At 38.5% G+C, this 18,986-nt stretch overlaps 2 protein-coding genes across 2 annotated transcripts in view; one reads left to right on the plus strand and one right to left on the minus strand.

Moving 5' to 3' along the window:
* The window catches only part of LOC129251455 (uncharacterized), a 254,651-nt gene that overhangs the window by 133,056 nt on the left and 102,609 nt on the right, over window positions 1-18,986 (minus strand). The window lies entirely within an intron of this gene.
* On the plus strand, window positions 637-11,059 carry LOC129251447 (uncharacterized). The gene is made up of 2 exons (XM_054890796.1): window positions 637-5,521; window positions 10,569-11,059. The coding sequence occupies exons 1-2, from the start codon at window positions 637-639 to the stop codon at window positions 11,057-11,059; spliced, it is 5,376 nt and encodes a 1,791-aa protein (XP_054746771.1).

The following is an 18,986-nucleotide window of genomic DNA, read 5'->3' on the forward strand; positions in this document are numbered from 1 at the left end:
TTCTTTCCTTGTTATACCTACAGGCATTCCTTCTTAAATAACAGTAGAAACATCCGATCTCTGTAACCGTACCAAAAATTAGCATGTACATACATATAATATTGTTATCATATTTGTTTTTCCATCTGTATTTTTCGTTAAGCTAACAGTGCCTGCTTTGCAGATTTGATACTATAAATAAGGTTGCGAAAATACATTGCACCCTCTTCTACTTGGTGCGTGAACAAATCCACATATTGTTTTTCACTCGGAAAAAATAATTAACAGGATTAAGAAAATACTTAATTCCTCAAAACATTTGGTGACCCCGACGTGATTGAATAAATCATAATATACATATATAATTATTCGATTAACCGCATCGTATTAGAATTTTCGTATCCCAAGTAGAAGTAATTTCGGTACGCATATTTGTACGCACATAGTTTAAAACATATGTACATTTTCGTCGCGGCCGTGAGTGTTTGTATACCCATTTACGCAAGTACAGCTATCGAAGGCAAACAGGTTGTTTTTCGCTTAAAATAAAGACATTTGGTGTTTTTTCTATTAACTGTTAACGATTAGTACAAACATAAAGACAATTAGTGCAGTGAAAAGTAAATAGAACTCAACAAAAGAAAATATATTTATAAAATGCCGAAAGAGTGTAAATCGTCTGATGAGAATCCTGGTGTAGCAGGTGAAATCGCTTTCTACAAAAAGGAAGGCAATGCGTTTCAACGCCAGCTAGATAATCTCAATAGCTTCCTTACGAACGAGCAGCTAAAAAACTTAGATGAGGCCGAACTTTCTGCGCGACTTAAACATGCTGAGCGTTTGCAGGCAAACTTCGAAAATGCACGATCAACACTTAGGCGATTGGACCGCAAGGAATTTGAGTCTGATGCTGACGAAATTTTCTCCAAAGTGTATATTGAGGTAGAGGCAAAAATTAATCGTTGGCTGAATACAAAACATAAGTCATCTGGCGCGCACTCTTCAACACTACGACAATTCTCTTGGGACGACATTACGCCGCAGCAGTTACAACGACGATCCAGGCTACCTGAGCTTAAAATTCCAGTTTTTAGTGGCTCCTATCTCGACTGGCCATCGTTTTTCAGCACGTTTACTTCAGCAATAGACAAAGACGTGGAGATGTCCAAATTAGAAAAAATGCAGTACTTGATCACCAGTCTCAGTGATGCAGCTTTAGACACTGTGCGCTCACTCGAGCCCAGTGAAGAGAATTACGACAAAGCTTTAGATTTATTAAAAGTACGTTTTGATAATAAATTACTTCATTTCCAGGCACACATAAAGGCAATTTTCGGGCTACAAGGTATGGAAATGGGCGCATCAGATGGGTTACGAAAATTAAGCGATCAAGTAAATGCACATCTTCGAGCGCTGCAAACTTTAGCAACTACTGAAGATATATATAATGGCTTACTCATTCACCTCATCACAAGCAAACTGGATCGACAAACGCACGAAAAATGGGAAGAGAACTTATCTGCACACAAATTACCTACATGGACTGACATGTCAACGTTTTTGGAAAGAAGATGCCGCATGATGGAGAATTTGGAAAACGCTATGGTCATACAGGCACCTAGCAAACAGGTGAAAAATATTGTATCTCAAGCAAAATCAAAGGCAAGCGTTCTCGTTACTGTAGGCGGTGGCAAGCCCACTCCACTCTGTATTTTTTGTGATTCCAAAGAGCATTTCATTACTGGTTGCACTTCGTTTTTGAATCTTTCTCCAAATTTGCGTTATAAGGAAGCAAAAAAATTCCATTTGTGCTTAAATTGCCTACGCAAGGGTCACACTATCAAGCAATGCAAATCTGGCAATTGCAGGTATTGCCAAGCAAAACATAACACTTTACTGCATTTAAATGGCAAGCAAGATAGTGTACCAAAACCAATTGTGGCATCGCCTGTAACAAATAGCCAGGTTACAACATCACAATCAGCCCTATTAACATCATTAGTTGCAAGTCCCAAACCTTTAGCCTCGAAAAATGTGTCTAACAATTGTGTGCTGTTAGCAACGGCCATCATTTTAGTAAAAAATCGTGCCGGTACATTAATTCCTTGTCGCGCTATTTTAGACTCTGCGTCTCAATTAAATTTCATTACATCCCGGTTAGCAAATCAACTTCAACTTCGGTCTCATCATTCACCAGTTTCAGTATCTGGCATTGGAGAATCGAGTCTCAATGCAGACAGATGCGTCGACATATTTGCCCAAGCGCAAGATGGTCGGTTTTCGACATCGTTCACAGCTTTAATAACACAAAGAATAACAGAATATCAGCCGAATTTTGATATCAGCATTGAGGGGTGGAACATACCAAACAACATTAGCTTAGCTGACCCGTCGTTCTTTAAAGCAAATCGCATTGATGTTTTGATCGGTGCGGAATTATTCTACGACTTGATTTGCGTTGGACAATTTAGAATTGCTGATCACCTACCAACACTGCAAAAAACTAAGTTGGGCTGGGTGGTTTCTGGAGGCGTATCACATATCAGTAATAAATTAATAACTCTTTCGGCATTCAGAAAATTAACACCGCCTCATGATAGTATTGATACACTTTCAAACATTGTTAAACGCTTTTGGGAGGTCGAAAATGGTTTCGATTCTACTCCAGCATTATCAGAAGAGGACGCTTTTTGTGAGCAGCATTTCGTACAAAATTTTCGTCGTTTGCCTTCAGGGGACTACTCAGTTAGACTGCCACCTAAAACCGATCTTGATGCTCTTGGTGATTCGCATTATCTTGCTTTACATAGATTCAGGGCGCTAGAAAGAAAACTCCAAAAGGATGAATCCACAAAACTTTTATATTCGGCATTTATGCAGGAGTATAAGGACCTTGGTCATATGTCGCTGGCATCATTTCAAGCAGACAAACCAGTTTACTACTTACCGCATCACTGCGTTAAAAAGCAAGACAGTACCACCACAAAACTGCGCGTGGTTTTTGATGGGTCCGCTAAAACTACTTCAGGGTATTCGTTAAACGATTTGTTGCTACCAGGGCCAATCATTCAGCCAAAACTTTTTAATATCTTGCTTCGCTTTAGACTTTTCAAAGTTGCACTACTTGGCGACATATGTAAAATGTATCGCTGCATTAAAATGAGTAGCCCTGATGACCAGTTGCAGTGCATTTTTTGGCGCGATGACCCATCTGAGCAAATCAAGACATACAAGTTAAACACGGTCACATATGGAACGAGGCCTGCTGCTTTCCTAGCTATTCGAGCTATGCATCAGCTTACATTTGATGAGGAGGAATCAGTTCCAGTCGGCGCTAAAATCATTCGAAGAGATTTTTACGTGGATGATTTGATATCTGGTGGCGATTCAATCGAGGAGGTCATACAAATGAAGCAAGAGATCAGACAGCTACTTCTACGAGGAGGCTTTCCAATTCGAAAATGGTGTTCTAATGAAGTTGATGTCTTGAAAGATGAAGACGAAAGTAATTGCGAAAAGTTCATAAAGTTTCATGATGGTACAGATGTGACAAAGGCACTTGGCCTTGTGTGGGAACGTATCTCAGACAACTTTCTATTCAGTTTCACACCAATCTTGAATTCGCAGAAAATTACAAAGCGATCTATTCTTTCAGTCATAGCGCGGTTCTACGATCCACTTGGCTTAATATGCCCAGTTATCACAAAGCTGAAGATCTTTATGCAAGCCTTATGGAAGGAAAAACTGGTTTGGGACGAAAGCCTGCCGCAATCGCTACAGTCCATTTGGTTAGACTTGTGTGGTCAACTTTCATTCGTTAGCAATCTTCATTTTACACGATACGTGCTTGCACTGCAAGCCCGCGTTCAAATACATGCCTTTTGTGATGCTAGTTTATCCGCTTATGGTGCTTGTGTTTACACACGCGTTGAAAAGCACGGCGTCAACAAAATACATCTTCTATGTTCCAAGTCCAGAGTTGCACCTTTAAAGTCGATCACGGTTCCGAAACTCGAGTTGTCTGCTGCGTTGTTGTTAGCGAAATTGGTTTCAAATATTTTGGAAAATAGCCAACTATCATATGAGTGCCATTGTTGGTCGGATTCAATGGTTGTATTGTCGTGGCTACGATCTGCTCCCAGTAATTTCAACATATTCGTATCAAATCGCGTGGCTAAAATACAATCGCTTACATCAGGTATGACCTGGCATCACGTTCCAACCGAACTGAATCCTGCGGATATTCTTTCGCGCGGCTGCACTCCAAAAGAGCTTCTAAATAACACCCTTTGGGCTAATGGACCTTCATTCCTCCAATTTGATTCAGCACATTGGCCAAGCAATATGTATTTCTTATCTAATCTTCCAGAAAGACGGCGCCATGTTTTAATTGCTGCAACTCAAATCGATGAAACTTACGGTTGCAAGTTCCAAAATTCATTCAGCAAGTTACAGCGCGTGTTTGCGTACGTTTACAAATTTCGCCACATTAAATCAAAACGAACTTTACCATCAGCTGGATTTCTCACAGTCGACGACATTAAAGGTGGTACACTGCTGCTAATCAGGCATATCCAGCAAGTGCACTTCGCATCAGAATACAAAGTACTGAAAGAAAACAAACAGTTGCCTTCCTGCAACCATTTACTGTCACTCAATCCATTTATCGACGACTTTGGTTCATTACGCGTTGGAGGGCGCCTCTATAACTCGAATTTAGAATTCGAGGCAAAACACCCACTTTTGCTACCTAAGCAGCATCCAGTCACTTCCGCACTCATTGAATTCTATCATCGTAAACTATTGCATGCAGGACCGCAGAGCTTATTAGCATCAATTCGTCAGCAGTTTTGGCCCATTGGTGGACGCAAAACAGTTTCAAAAATCATTAATAAATGCTTGAGGTGCTTCCGCCTTAAGCCCAAGGTACTGCAGCAAATTATGGGTCAACTTCCAACAGACCGTGTGAGACCATCTAGACCTTTTAATACAACAGGTGTTGACTATTGTGGACCACTCCAGTACAAATGTGAGGTGCGCAACCGGCCACCCGTGAAATGCTACGTATGTATCTTTGTTTGTTTTTCAACGAAAGCATGTCATCTTGAACTTGGCCAAGATTTATCGACGTCATCGTTCATTGCTGCACTCAAACGATTTATCAGCATTAGAGGCAAACCAAGCACTATTTGGTCTGATAACGCTACAAATTTTGTTGGGGCAAAAAATGAACTAGAAGAGCTGCGAAAACTATTCGCCGATCAAAATCACAATAGAGCAGTAGCTGAAGCTTGCATTGAAAATCAAATAGATTGGAAATTTATTCCTCCCCGCTCGCCCCATTTTGGCGGCTTATGGGAAGCTGCGGTCAAGTCCGCAAAACTTCATTTCTATCGCACCGTTGGCGTCTCTATTTTAACCTTCGATGAGCTTCGCACTCTCATTTGTGAAATTTCTGCTATTTTAAATTCTCGTCCCCTTTCTCCAATCACAGAAAATCCAGACGATCTTGACGTGCTTACACCAGCGCACTTTCTCATTGGTGGGTCATTTACAGCCATAGAAGAACCAATTGTTACGCATCTAAATATGAACCGTCTAAGCCGGTGGCAGCGAATTTGTCAGATGCAGCAAATCTTTTGGCAAAGGTGGAGCACTGCGTATCTATCATTACTGCAAGAGAGGTCTAAGTGGCGAAACCCTATGGCAAACATACAACAAGGTGCTATGGTGCTTTTAAAGGATGACAATCAACCGCCTTTAAAATGGAGTCTGGGTCGGGTTGAACACACCTTCAGTGGCTCTGACGGATATGTTAGAGCAGCAATCATTAAAACAGCAAATGGGCCAGTAAAACGAGCTATAACTAAGATTGCAGCACTTCCGGTTGAAACAGATTTGGTTGAAAGCCTACACCTTCCAACGGGGGGCGTATGTATGCAGCAGGAATCTGCATAAACCCCCATTTAGTTCAAGGTATAGAAAATACTTTGTATTATTCCTACAGGCATTCTTTCCTTGTTATACCTACAGGCATTCCTTCTTAAATAACAGTAGAAACATCCGATCTCTGTAACCGTACCAAAAATTAGCATCTACATACATATAATATTGTTATCATATTTGTTTTTCCATCTGTATTTTTCGTTAAGCTAACAGTGCCTGGTTTGCAGATTTGATACTATAAATAAGGTTGCGAAAATACATTGCACCCTCTTCTACTTGGTGCGTGAACAAATCCACATACTGTTTTTCACTCGGAAAAAATAATTAACAGGATTAAGAAAATACTTAATTCCTCAAAACAGTATCCTTAAGAATTTTTGTGGCTAAGTTTAGTTTTCTCTTGTCGTCAGGTGATCTGGTTTTTTGCCATCTTTTTCTTAACTTTCGTTTTTCAATAATTTGCTTCTTCATAGAAATGTCAGTTGCCGCTGAATTTGTTCTATTAGCTTGCTTTGGTGCCGATCTGATCCCTGCTTCTAGTACTACGTCATTGAAATGGATAATGGCACGTTCAATGTCAAATTGCGTTTTTAATATCACATTTGGTATAAGTTGATCGTCAATATGGTGGCGGAATTTTTCCCAGTTGGTTTTGTCATTAAATACGCGAAAAGATGTATCTATAGATTTTATATAACTTAGATATTCAAGTAATATCGGCGAGTGGTCAGAAGAAAGTTCATAGCACGACTGAATTGTCAAATGGTTATGGCTTATGTTTTTGGTTATGCAGAAATCGATCAAGTCTGGAATTTTCTTTACGTCAGTTGGCCAATAGGTAGGTTCTCCGGTACTTATAAATCTGCAATTGTTTTTGTTAATAGCGTTAATTAGAATACGGCCCTTTTTGTTGGTGAGTCTTGAGCCCCAGTCGATGTGTTTTGCTTTGAGATCTCCAGCTGCAATAAATCTATTGTTAAGCGTTCTTATGTATTTGTCATATTCATCCGAGTTTATTAAATGTCTAGGTGGACAGTAAATGGAGGAAATAGATACTGGTCCATTTTTGTCATATATTTGCAATGTCGTGGATTGAAGATGAGGCGTCGAATATTGGAGTTGTTCTAAGTGAGTTAAGCTTGATTTAATAATTATAGCTGTCCCACCATGGGCTCTTCCATCAGGATGGTTTGTCACATACATTTTATAATTAGGAAATTTCAGAAAACTTTTGTCAGTAAAATGTGTTTCTGCAATCAATGCTATGTCAATTTCTTTGTCAGCTAAGAATTGTTTTAGTTCTAAATAGTGCTGTATTAGTCCATTTGCATTCCAAATTAGAATTTTAATTTTTTCACTTTTGTCCATTCATATTCTTTAAAAGCATTGTAATTATATTCATCATATTTGTCATCTGGTTGACTAGGGATTTTACCACGTCTTTAAGCTCTTCGATATCATTGTTTTTTTCAGATTTGTTAGTCAGCTCCTGCTCTGCTTTATGTTCTCTTGAAGAAGATGCAACATCAGCATAGCTGACTCCGGGAATAGTAGTATGTTTGCATGTTTTTGCACGTATTTTGTTTTTGCAAAAAACCACCTCGCCACCATCGCAATAAAAACACCTTCTATTTACATATAAACATAAGTATACAGCAGTTTGACTTTTAGCTGCCAGCAGTCTATAAACAATAGTGTATTTTTTACTTTATTCGTTTGTTTGTTAACATTCTGATCAAAATTTTGGCATTCAAACCACCGAATTGTAGTAACAAAATACAGGCAAAAATAAAATACATGAAAATTTAGTTCTTTTACTACTACTGTCACAATGTAAGGACTCACCTTGCTGGATACACATATAAAACGAAACCAAATGAAGCAACTGTATGTAAATCTACCCCAGCGGGTCTGGGGTTAGAATTTGCCCGAAGTAAGGCATGTCTGTTGTAAGAGGCGACTAAAATCTAGGGAGAATAAACTCTACACAAATCCCCAATTCAAGGTGGAGCAGCATATGCCATTGGATGAGTGGCTAGGGGTATCTAGTCGCTAATATGCGAACTTGGAGCCAGGCAAGGCTCCATTTCAATAAGTGGCTTACTGCGCTACCGGGGCACTGGTGCTGCGGACCAACCATTCCCCTTTACTCGTGAGACCAAAATGTACACAATAAAAACAACAACAAAAAAAAGAGGGAGCAACCGTAATAGCGCACTATAAGAGGACCCAGTACCTCAATCAAGAAAGGAGCCCTTAAATGGAGCAAGCCAAACGGTCGTCACTCAAGGCGGGACCTCAGAGGCAGAAATGCTTTAGGCAAACAGCTTAGGTGTGACCTTAAAAACTGAAATACCTAAACAGCACACCTTCGTTACAGATGCAACAACTTAAAAAACTGAGCGAGGCAGGCAAAAAGAGGCTAAGTTATCTCCCTAAACAAGGGCTCAGCAGGGAGAAGGCATATGCCAAAGCTCTGCTCCCCATGTCTGCAAGGAAGACAGGTGGCATTAAGCCAGGTCCAAAGCGGCAGGGTACATGGTCCTGCATTGTAAGGATGGCGCTTCTACGGACTGGTTAAAAGCGGCTATCACTGACACGATACCATGGGAGAGTGTTCCACTGGGGATCACAGAGGAATCAAAACAACCTCACCCACGGATCGCAATGAGGTACTTTCCCAATTCCCAGTCCTTGGAAACCCCGAAGATACTGGGCTTTTTGCAGGGGCAAAATAAGGACCTCCACGTCGTACGCTAAGAAGAGCTGAAAAAGGCTCAAACGTAACACTAGTTCTAGCAGTAGACCAGAAATTAGCAGCTAGTTTGATGGATCACCATGAAAGAGTAAACTACCGTTTCAGTCAAGTGACCCTCAAGCTGAAGACTGCACCCGTCAACGCTGATGCATGGGCGGACAAAATGGATGCTGCGGAGTTGGATGCAGAGAACGAAAGCACTGCATCCAACCCTAACCCGATAGACAATATATGAAGTGTATCCAGGCAAATCTCCATCACACTTATCATGAGTTTTGCAAAGGGCAACTTCAACTTAGGGCTTATACAGGAACCCTGGTTAAACAGAGGCATATCAATGGTCTCACAGTATAAAACACAAAGGTGGGCGTAGTCAATCCAAGGGCTGCGCTTATCGTAGACACCAACATTAAACACGTGCCATTTAACGAATTTATAGATGGCGACATGGCAACGGTACTAATCGAAGTGGACTTTGATGGAAAGAAGCAAGAAGTCGTTATTGCCTCAGCCTATTTCCCAGGTGACGCCGACGGAGTACCACCCCAAATATCATAGGCTTAGTGAACTACTGTAAGACACACAACAAGATATTAATCACTGGGTGTGATGCAAATGCACACAACACAATCTGGTGGAGTACAGACACAAATAAAAGAGGTGAGCTACTTCGAGAGTTTTTAATACAAACAAACCCAGTTATTGTAAACAAGAGCAAAGAATCGACGTTTGCAAACGCTATACGACAAGCGGTTCTTAACTTGACACTCACAACTAACCACTCACTTGATATGATCAACAAAACTCAAAATCTGATCATAAAGGTCCCAAGGCTACTAACTGAAGCATATAGTCAGAGTGCCTTGAATCCAAACTAACCCAAAGTATGCTTCCTATAAAATCGACAGAGGAATTGGATGCATCAGTTGTAAACCTGACTGACTTCATCATATCCTCATATCATGAAAGTAGTTCACTCAAGACAAAATCCTCAACAAAGAGAGCTCCTTGGTAGAACAAAGAACTTGGAAATTTGCGGCAACTAGCCACTCTTCGCCTGAAGTAGAAACAGGTTGACCTAAAATGCCAATAAAAACTGAAAACGGCGATTTGTTGTCCATTAATAGTACATTAAAAATCCGCTTGAATTAAAATCCTAGCTGATCCTTTTTTCGAGATAAGTGGATTTTAGCATTTTCGAAAATTTTTTCATAATTAAGCGATAATGTATCTTGGCGGTGCTATTATTTAAGCGTGCAAGTGTATGTGTTTGTGTGTGTGTCCATATACATATGTACGTGATAAAGCACTAAACTCCCTATTTCGATTAATCAAATAAAATTAGTTTAAAAAATCACGGCTATGCAGCGCATTGTATACCGGGAACTCCGGCAACAGAAAATAGAAACCTATTTCGAATTTCAATGAAATTAAAAGATCTCGATACTCCACTGGTGGGAGTATATCTAAGAAACAGAATTTAAATAGCGTTTACAGATTAATTATATTATCAATTGTTCCTCAAATTAAGGAAACTTACGAAAATGTTAAGACCTTATTTGAATTGACAAAAGTCAACGAGATACCCTTTAAACTCAGCTCTGACTAAAAACTTATACTAATTATGAATGGACAGCAAACTGCAACAGCAACGTATCCTTGCCCTTACTGTTTCATCACTTTGAGTGAACTGCAAAGTTTTGGAAATTGCGTGGTGGTGCCGATAAAGAAGAATTGATGGAATTTGACTTAGATAATAAAATTTTGAAAACATTCAAAAATTTAAATGATGATTACAATAAATTCAAATGTTTTGGCAAAGATAAAAAGTATGCTAAGGAGTGCCACAGTACAATAAATATACCTCTCTTTTTTTATGAAAAAGAATCGGAGAATGAAGATGTCCCTATTGATGAAGAAGAAGATGACATCAACATGTACGTTCTTCTGAAATGTGTTTTGCCTGAGCTTCATCTTTTACAAGGATTTACAAACCACCTATTCTGGAACGGCATAGTCCCTGCCGTAGGGCGTGAAAAGGCTCTGCTTTGGCCATCAAAATTGAAGTTAGTAGCAAAAAATTATCAGGGTGAAATTTTCGAGGGTAATGCCTGCCGAAAACTTCTGCAAGAATCGGATAAACTACATGATCCTGAAATTTGCGTGCATGTTGGTCCTTTGAAATTACAGCCATACGTCGCTGCTTTTAGGACAATGAATAAAATTGTACATGACTGTGTCTCCACGCAACGTGCAAATATTACCGATTTAGATGAGAACTTAAAACAACTTCGCAAAGATCTAGAAAGTACAGGAACATCTCAGACTCTAAAACTGCATATTATTCTTGATCACTTGAAAGAGGGCATGTCATGATTAAACAACGATGGTCTGGGCTTGTGGTCAGAACAGGCTGGTGAATCTGTTCACAGAGAATTTTTAAAATTTTGGGAAAGATTCAAAATAAATTTAATAAATGATTCTTCATATTCCAGCCGTTTAAAAAAAGCGGTTGTTACTTTTTCTTCACAGCATTTATAGAAACATGCCCAAGTTATTATTAATTTCATTCCTACATTAATTTTATAGTGAGAAGTTAGTAATTTTGAAGTGGATTAGGCCTACAGGGGATACCACATAAAAAAAACGCGCCAGGATATTATCTCGTTAGATGGTGAGGAAAGATATCGCTTAATTATGAAAAAATTTTCGAAAATGCTAAAATCCACTTATCTCGAAAAAAGGATCAGCTAGGATTTTAATTCAAGCGGATTTTTAATGTACTATTAATGGACAACAAATCGCCGCTTTCAGTTTTTATTGGCATTTTAGTTCAACCTGTTTCTACTTCAGGTGAAGTGTGTAGCAAGATCAAAATTCAACTATGCAAAGAAATATCAAACATGGGATGAATATAGGAAAGCCCTAACATTGTACAACAATGAACTGAGGAAAAAGAAACTCATGGGGAAATTTCTATTTTTATTTTTTTTTTTATTATTTCCCTTTTTAAATTAAAATCTGTTAAATTTTAACAATAAGTAATTATTTTTAAAGTAGTATTGGAATTCTTTGTTCTCTAACCAATGCTAGATAAACATTCAATTTTGCTTCAGATTATGCTACGTTATATTATTTTCTGTGTTATTATTATTATTTTTATTAATTATTATTATTTTTGTTTTTCTTTATTGTTTTGTTAAATTGTGAGTTCCGTTAGAGTTAATCGTTTTAATCTTCGTTTTCCCGCTTTCTCCGATTGTGGTAGTTTGCGCATTTGTTCATTTTGATGATTTGTTAGTCGTTGTATATGCTTGATGCTGTATTTTCTAATTGTGTCATCTATTGTGTCGATATTGAGGTCGCTGTGGATGACCCCGTTTGGTATATACCAGCCTGCTTTTGTTATTGTTCGAAGTATTTTAGATTGCGTCCTTTGAATTATTTTGATATTGGTTTTTTTTCTGTGCCCCAGATTTCAATGCCATATTTCCAAATGGGTGAGATTATAGATTTATATATCACTACTTTGTTGTTAAGGCTTAGTTTTGAATTTTTAGCCAACAGCCAATATAATTGTCTGAACTTGTTTTTGATTTCATTTCGTTTTTTTGTATATGTCGTTTCCAATTTAGTTTTTCATCTATAATTATGCCAAGGTACTTTGCACTAGGAAAGATTTTTATTTCATTGCTTTTTATTGTTAATTTATGTTTCTTAGGCTTTCTATATGTATATATTACTTGTACCGTTTTATCTTTGTTGACTTCTATTCCCCAATTATCGAACCATGATACGGTGCTATTTATTGTTTGTTGAAGAATGTCAGTCGCGTTTTTTTCTATTTTATCCGATGCCATTAAAACCGTGTCATCAGCGAATGTGGCTATCATGCAATTTTTTGTTGTTGGGATCGGTATATCTGCTGTAAATATCAGGTACAATAGAGGCCCTAGGACACTACCTTGGGGTACACCTGCTGTCATTTGCATCATGCTTGAGCATTCGTCTGCAAACTTTATAAAAAAATGTTGGTTTTCCAGATAACTTTTGAGAATGGTGAAGTGATTCCGTGGCAATATTTCGCTTAGCTTGTGCAGTAGTCCTTTATGCCACACCCTGTCAAAAGCTTTTGCAATATCTAGGTAGATAGTTATGCAGAACCTTTTATTTTCAATACCATTTAATATTTTGTTTATAACTCTGTGGACTTGTTGCACAGTTGAATGCTGTCGTCTAAATCCAAATTGATGGCTTGATATTATATTTTTTTCTATCAGAATTTCGTCTAATCTGGCAAAGAGTATTTTTTCAAACACTTTTGAAAGAATGGGCAAGAGACTGATAGGGCGATATGATGTCGTTTCTGATGCACTTTTACCTGGTTTGGGGATTGCCGTTATTTGTGCAACTTTCTAGAGGCGTGGGAAGCATTGTGTCCTTAATATGATGTTGAATATTTGTCGTATATATGTAATTGCTACGTCAGGAAGTTCTTTCTGGGTTACTCGTATTTACATTTTGTTCAATGTGCTGATTGTCTTTTTCGTTTGAGAATATTGTTTTAAAGTGTTCAGCTAGTGTGTTTGCCTTCTCTTTATTGGTCTTTGCCCAAGTTCCGTGTTGTGTTTTGATAGGAGGTTTATGTGGAACTGCTTTGACTAAGTTTTTAGTTGCTTTCCATAGAGAATAATTGTTAACTGCCGTGGCCCCCAAGTTATGTATGTAATTCTGAAGCTTTTTATCTTGGTGTTGTTTTAATAATGTTTTTAATTCAGTTGTTGATTTGTTAAGTTTTGCCTTATCTTCGGGATGTTTAGTAGTTTGCCACTTTTTACGGAGTTTCCTTTTTTGTTGAATTTTTTGTTTGATATGTATTGGAATTTCTATGAGGAACTAAACTAAGTCCCAGCCACGGCAAGAACACAAAAATCACTGACCAAAGGAGTGACAAATCCAACTGGCACACTAAAGGCACCGGATGGTACTTTTACAAGCAGTTTCAATGAACACTAAAGCTTCTTTTCAGAACTCACTTTCTTGACTGTGGGCTTAACGCAACCTGTGACACTGGTCAAAGAGTTTCAGTGCACACTCTGTTCACGTCAAAAAGTCCTACCATCTACAGAATAGTAAACTACGAAAGGCTAGAGTGGGCAATCAACTCGATCAAACCCTTCAAATCACTCGGACCAGATGGTATTTTTCTAGCCCTCTCTCCAAGGGCACTGTGAGATTAATACAAATTCTGGTACAAATATTCAGACCAAGTCTTAGCTTGGGTTATGTCAAGGTATTATTTCCACCAAAGGGAGGCAATAAGATTCCCGAATCTCCCAAATCCTATAGGCCAATCAATCTTACGTCTTTAATGTTGAAAACCATCGAAAATCTACTGGACTGTTACCTAAGAGGGGAAGTTATCTCGATAATCCCACTCCATAAACTGCAATTTGCATATCGAAAAGGGAAATCCTTAGTTACATCACTACACACAACTTATCCTAAGTGTTACAGCTGCGAAAGGATGTCCAAAAGGAGGGTACTATCACCATGGCTCCGGTCTATCCTGGCTGACAATTTGGTACAAACCCTTAACAATAAAGGGTATAAAACAATAGTGCATGCAAATGACATTTCTGTAATAATTAAAGGCACCCACGAAAGGACCATAAAGGACTTAATGCAGGATGTTTTAAAAATAACCTGAGAGGCCCACCTCAGGTAGGTAGGTAGGTAAGGTGGCTGTCGCAACGACACACTTAAACCTTTCGCAGGCCCATTGTGATACAACTGGAGCTTATCCTTACCCTATGGGTTCCTTTTCAAACCATCCGGTAGCTTTAATAAACTAGCAAAGCTTCGTTAGTTTTACATGCGCTATGTCCACTACATCAATTAAAAATGCCGTATCAAGAGTGTGCAGCCCCCTCATAGCTAAGCTTTCACACTCATATAAAAGGTGTCTGACTGTGTCCTCCTCTTCTGCATTAAGACAGCTTCTACAGAAATCGAAGTACGGGAGTCCTAACCTTTTAGCGTGGCTGCCTTGTTAAACAATGACCACTTAATACCCCTATCATTTTTCTTATAGCTTCTCTGTTCAACCTTAACAAGATGTTCGATCGACCGCTGTTCCATTTCGGGTATGTCTGTCTGCTTAGTTCGCATGTTATGAGGTTTTGCCAACTTGTATTTACCTTGTTGATGGTTTCCTTATCTAAAAGTAATTTACAAGTGGGTATAGGCATAGGTGTCAGCGTCTTATCCGGTTGGAGATCGAGCGTTGTACCGGTTCGAGCAAGTTCATCTACCTTGCAGTTCCTTGCTATATTCCTGTGCCCTAGCACCCAAATAAGGTGTACTGTGACGAAGGATTCATTTAAGTTGATATCCTTGGTCTTAAAAAATCCATTGTACCAGGAATGAATGGTAATTTTTCTTAAATTCAAGAGTGTCCTCTCTGATTCGTTCCTGGGGTCTGAACCCTAAAATGACCTATTGTACTATATGGGGCTTTGGTATGGTGGGTTAAAACAAATCAAACTACTGCTATATTAAAACTAAATAAACTACTAAGGCTGACGTGCCTAATCATAACAGGGGCCATGAGAGCTACTCCAACTGCTGACATGGAAGCGCTTTTAAATTTACCACCGCTACATTTAGCAATACAAGAGAAAGTTACTATGCAAGCACTCTCTTTCCATATGAAAGGAAAACTTAAACCAGGTGATTGTACTGGACACCTCAATGTCGTGAACACGGTTCAACATGCAGTATGCATAACCCAGGCGAATAACCACACGGAACCCGTACTCAATTTTATAAAGAGATACAAGGGTATCTTCCCGTCTAGGGAAGAGTGGAACACTAACCCAACATGGATAAATATTGACTCACAAAAATGGTACACAGATGGTTCCAAAACGCTTCAATGAGTAGGAGCAGGATTAGTGGGGCCTAGAGCACACAAATCGACCCTAAGTACATGGTTCTTGGCTATGATGGAAACAGTGGAAATCATATCCAAAAGAGGGATAATCCTAAAAATTAAAATACTTTCGGACAACCGATCGGTTCTCAAAACCTTGAATAGCTTCACATTCAAGTCAAAAGTCCTAATAGAGTGTAACAATACATTTAACAAACTGGCCACTCATAATCAGGTCTCACTGATTTGGGTACCAAGACATGAGGGACACGAAGGAAATGAGAAGGCAAACTTTTAGGTCAAAAAGGGGCAGAAGGGCTAATTATTAGGCCAACCCCATTTCTCGGCTTTAACAAAAATAATATTATATAAAACAGGAAACCAAAAAATGGATCTAAACTGCAATCAGGGAACACTGGAACGGCACAAGCGGCCTTAATCACTCGAAAAAGTTTTTGAACTTCAATGCCAACAGAGCAAAATCAGCTCTAACCCTAGATAAAAAGGACCTCAGATTACTCTGTGGAGCACTTACAGGTCACTTTGTCTGTAATAAGTACTTTAACACAATAGGATTATCTAGTAAACGATTATGCAGGTTCTGCTGTGCTGAAGAGGAAGGAGTCTATGGAACACTTAACCACCAACTGTGAGGCCACAGGAGACACAGAATCCTGGGCTCGTACCTACTAGAGGAGGAAGACCTACAATTGATCCCTCCTAAGGAGCTGGTTCGATTCCTCGATACACTAAATAATTATAATTAAGTAATTAGGGGCGCACAATATATCAATCTGGTCGCAGTGCATAAAGGCCTTAGCCTAGACCGAGCAACCATTACCATGTGAATTTAAAATGTAACTCATTTTGGGTCTTCTTTTGCATGTCGGATGCACAAGAATACATCTATAGTTAGGTCTAATATAGAAAAATTACAAGTACGGGCCACGAAAAATATGTTAGAGCAGCATACACAAATGTTAGTGTCCTAGAATTAATAATTAATGGGAAGTGCTTCACTCAGCTGATTATATATTATAGTTATATATGTAAATGATCAAGTTATATATGTAAATGAAAAAAGTAGTCTCCCATACGATTTTAGTAACTAAATTGGCAGGTCACGGTTTTCATTCAACTTTCCTTAATTGGATTCGATCCTATTTAATAAACAGATGCAGTACTGGGGTTATCGATGGAGTTTCTTCGAAACAGTTCATTGCCACCTCTGGTGTACCTCAGGGTAGTATTTTAGGACCTTTGGTATTTGTTTTGTTTATTAATGATATTTGTTCGTGTTTTTCCTTTGCTAATTTTCTTCTCTATACTGTTGATCTCAAAGTGTATGCCGAAATGAGAAATTCTTGTGATTCAGCCGTCCTACAGTCCGAGTTGAATAATTTATTTTCCTGGTGCCTTATGAATCGTCAATTTCTTAATATTGAAAAATGTCATAAAATTACATTTTCTTACCATTAAAACCCCCTTAACACCTCTTATCATATTAAATATACATATCTGGCCTCGTCCGATGCAATACAAGACTTAGGGGTTTTCTTTGATACAAAGCTCAATTTTATTATATCATGCGCTTAAATTATGCCCATTCCAATTCACTTGCTATGCTCGCTTTTGTAAGACGTCACTCATCGCACTTCACTGACCCATATACTCTGCGTTTGTTCGATCCAAATTATACAGGGTGGCTGATGAATTTTGCTACATTAAGAAACTCAAATAACTTTTTTTTAGTGTATGGAATTCATTTTTTTTTTTCAAGTTGAAGGTCATTAAATTTTATTAAATATAGCTTAACTAGTTTTAAAAATAATTGAATTTAAATGCCCCCATGCTCGTTGACACAAGTGCGGCATCTTAGTAAAAAGTTGTTCATTGCTACTTTGAGAGTTGCGACAGGAATAGCCGCAATTGTTGCCCGAATGGATTGTTTTAGTTCATCCAAATTTGTTGGCTTTGTTTTATAAAATTCTTGTTTACATAAACCCCACAAGAAAAAGTCAGGTGCAGTAAGGTCAGGCGACCTGGGGGGCCAACGAAATTCGGAGTTTCTTGAAATCAGTTTATTGGGAAATTTTCGTCGCAACTCTGTCATAACAGTCTGGGCTATGTGAGACGTTACCCCATCTTGTTGAAACCACACAGAGTTGAAAGGAATTCTCTTTCGGCGTAGTTCTGGATAGAAAAATTCTTTCAGCATTTTCAAATAACGGTCTCCAGTAACCGTAACGGTGTGACCATTTTCTTCAAAAAAATAAGGCCCGACAATACAGCGTGAAGAAATCGCACACCACACTGTCACGCGAAGAGGATGCAATTCCGTCTCGTGGAGTATCTGTGGGTTAGAAGTACTCCATATTCGACAATTTTGTTTGTTCACATTGCCGTTTAAATCGAAATGGGCCTCATCAGACATGAAAAGGCAGTTTAACATGTTTTGGTCTTCTTCCACCATTTGCAGGATCTTCTGGCAAAATTCCAAGCGAATCGGCAAGGCTGCTGCATTCAGTTTGTTAACCATTTTAATTTTGTAGGGAAATAAGTCTAAATCTTTGTGCATTATTGTTTCCAAAGACTGTCGGCTGACACCAAGTTGAGCAGATAAGCTTCTTGTTGAAACCCTTGGATTGCTTTGTATAGCTGCAGCTACAGCAGCGATCGTTTCCTCCGTCCGAACTGGTGGGTTTCGATGATAAGGCCTTCTTGCGACTGTTCCTTGCTCAGCAAAATTATTCACCAGTCTCATTATGGTCCATCTGCTCGGGGGATCGCCGCCAAACATCCGCCTGTACTCTCTCTGTACCAAAACTACGGACTCCAGTGCGTGATAGCGGCGGACTATCCAAATTCTTGTTTGCGTGTTCCAGTTATCCATTTTAATAAATTTTAAAGATCAATCTGCAAATTAAAACAAAAATGGAACAGATAACTTAAAAAGGAAAAAAGTTATTCAATTTTTTTTTGGTAGCGGCTTTCATCAGCCACCCTGTATTATGCTGCTTTTAATTGAAGACCTTAAGCGCACAAACATTTTTTGAACCCTCTCTACTCGAATTATATTCAATAAAACAGATATTTTAATTTTTCTACACTTTTCAATATTAAATGTAAAGTTTGTATTATAGTTGTGAATTTATTTATATCTTAAATGACTGTTCTGAAATGTGTTAGACATTAATGAATAGTTAAATAAACGACATTTAAATGTCGCACATGTTTAATTTTGATTCATATTAATTATTTATTAATGAGTTAGTGAAATTCCAAAATATGATACGTAGGTTATATACAAAGGGATGTAAATAGTACACATTTATCTTTTGCGATGATCCAGTCCAGAAAAAAGAAAAA

This window comes from Anastrepha obliqua, unplaced genomic scaffold (genome assembly GCF_027943255.1).
Source record: "Anastrepha obliqua isolate idAnaObli1 unplaced genomic scaffold, idAnaObli1_1.0 ptg000020l, whole genome shotgun sequence".
Taxonomy (NCBI): Eukaryota; Metazoa; Arthropoda; class Insecta; order Diptera; family Tephritidae; genus Anastrepha; species Anastrepha obliqua.

Coding starts and splice junctions, on each gene's coding strand:
- LOC129251447 (XM_054890796.1), top strand. CDS start 637: ATGCCGAAAGAGTGTAAATCGTCTGATGAGAATCCTGGTGTAGCAGGT. Junction 5,522..10,568: donor ACCAGCGCACTTTCTCATTG/GTGGGTCATTTA, acceptor TTTATGAAAAAG/AATCGGAGAATGAAGATGTC.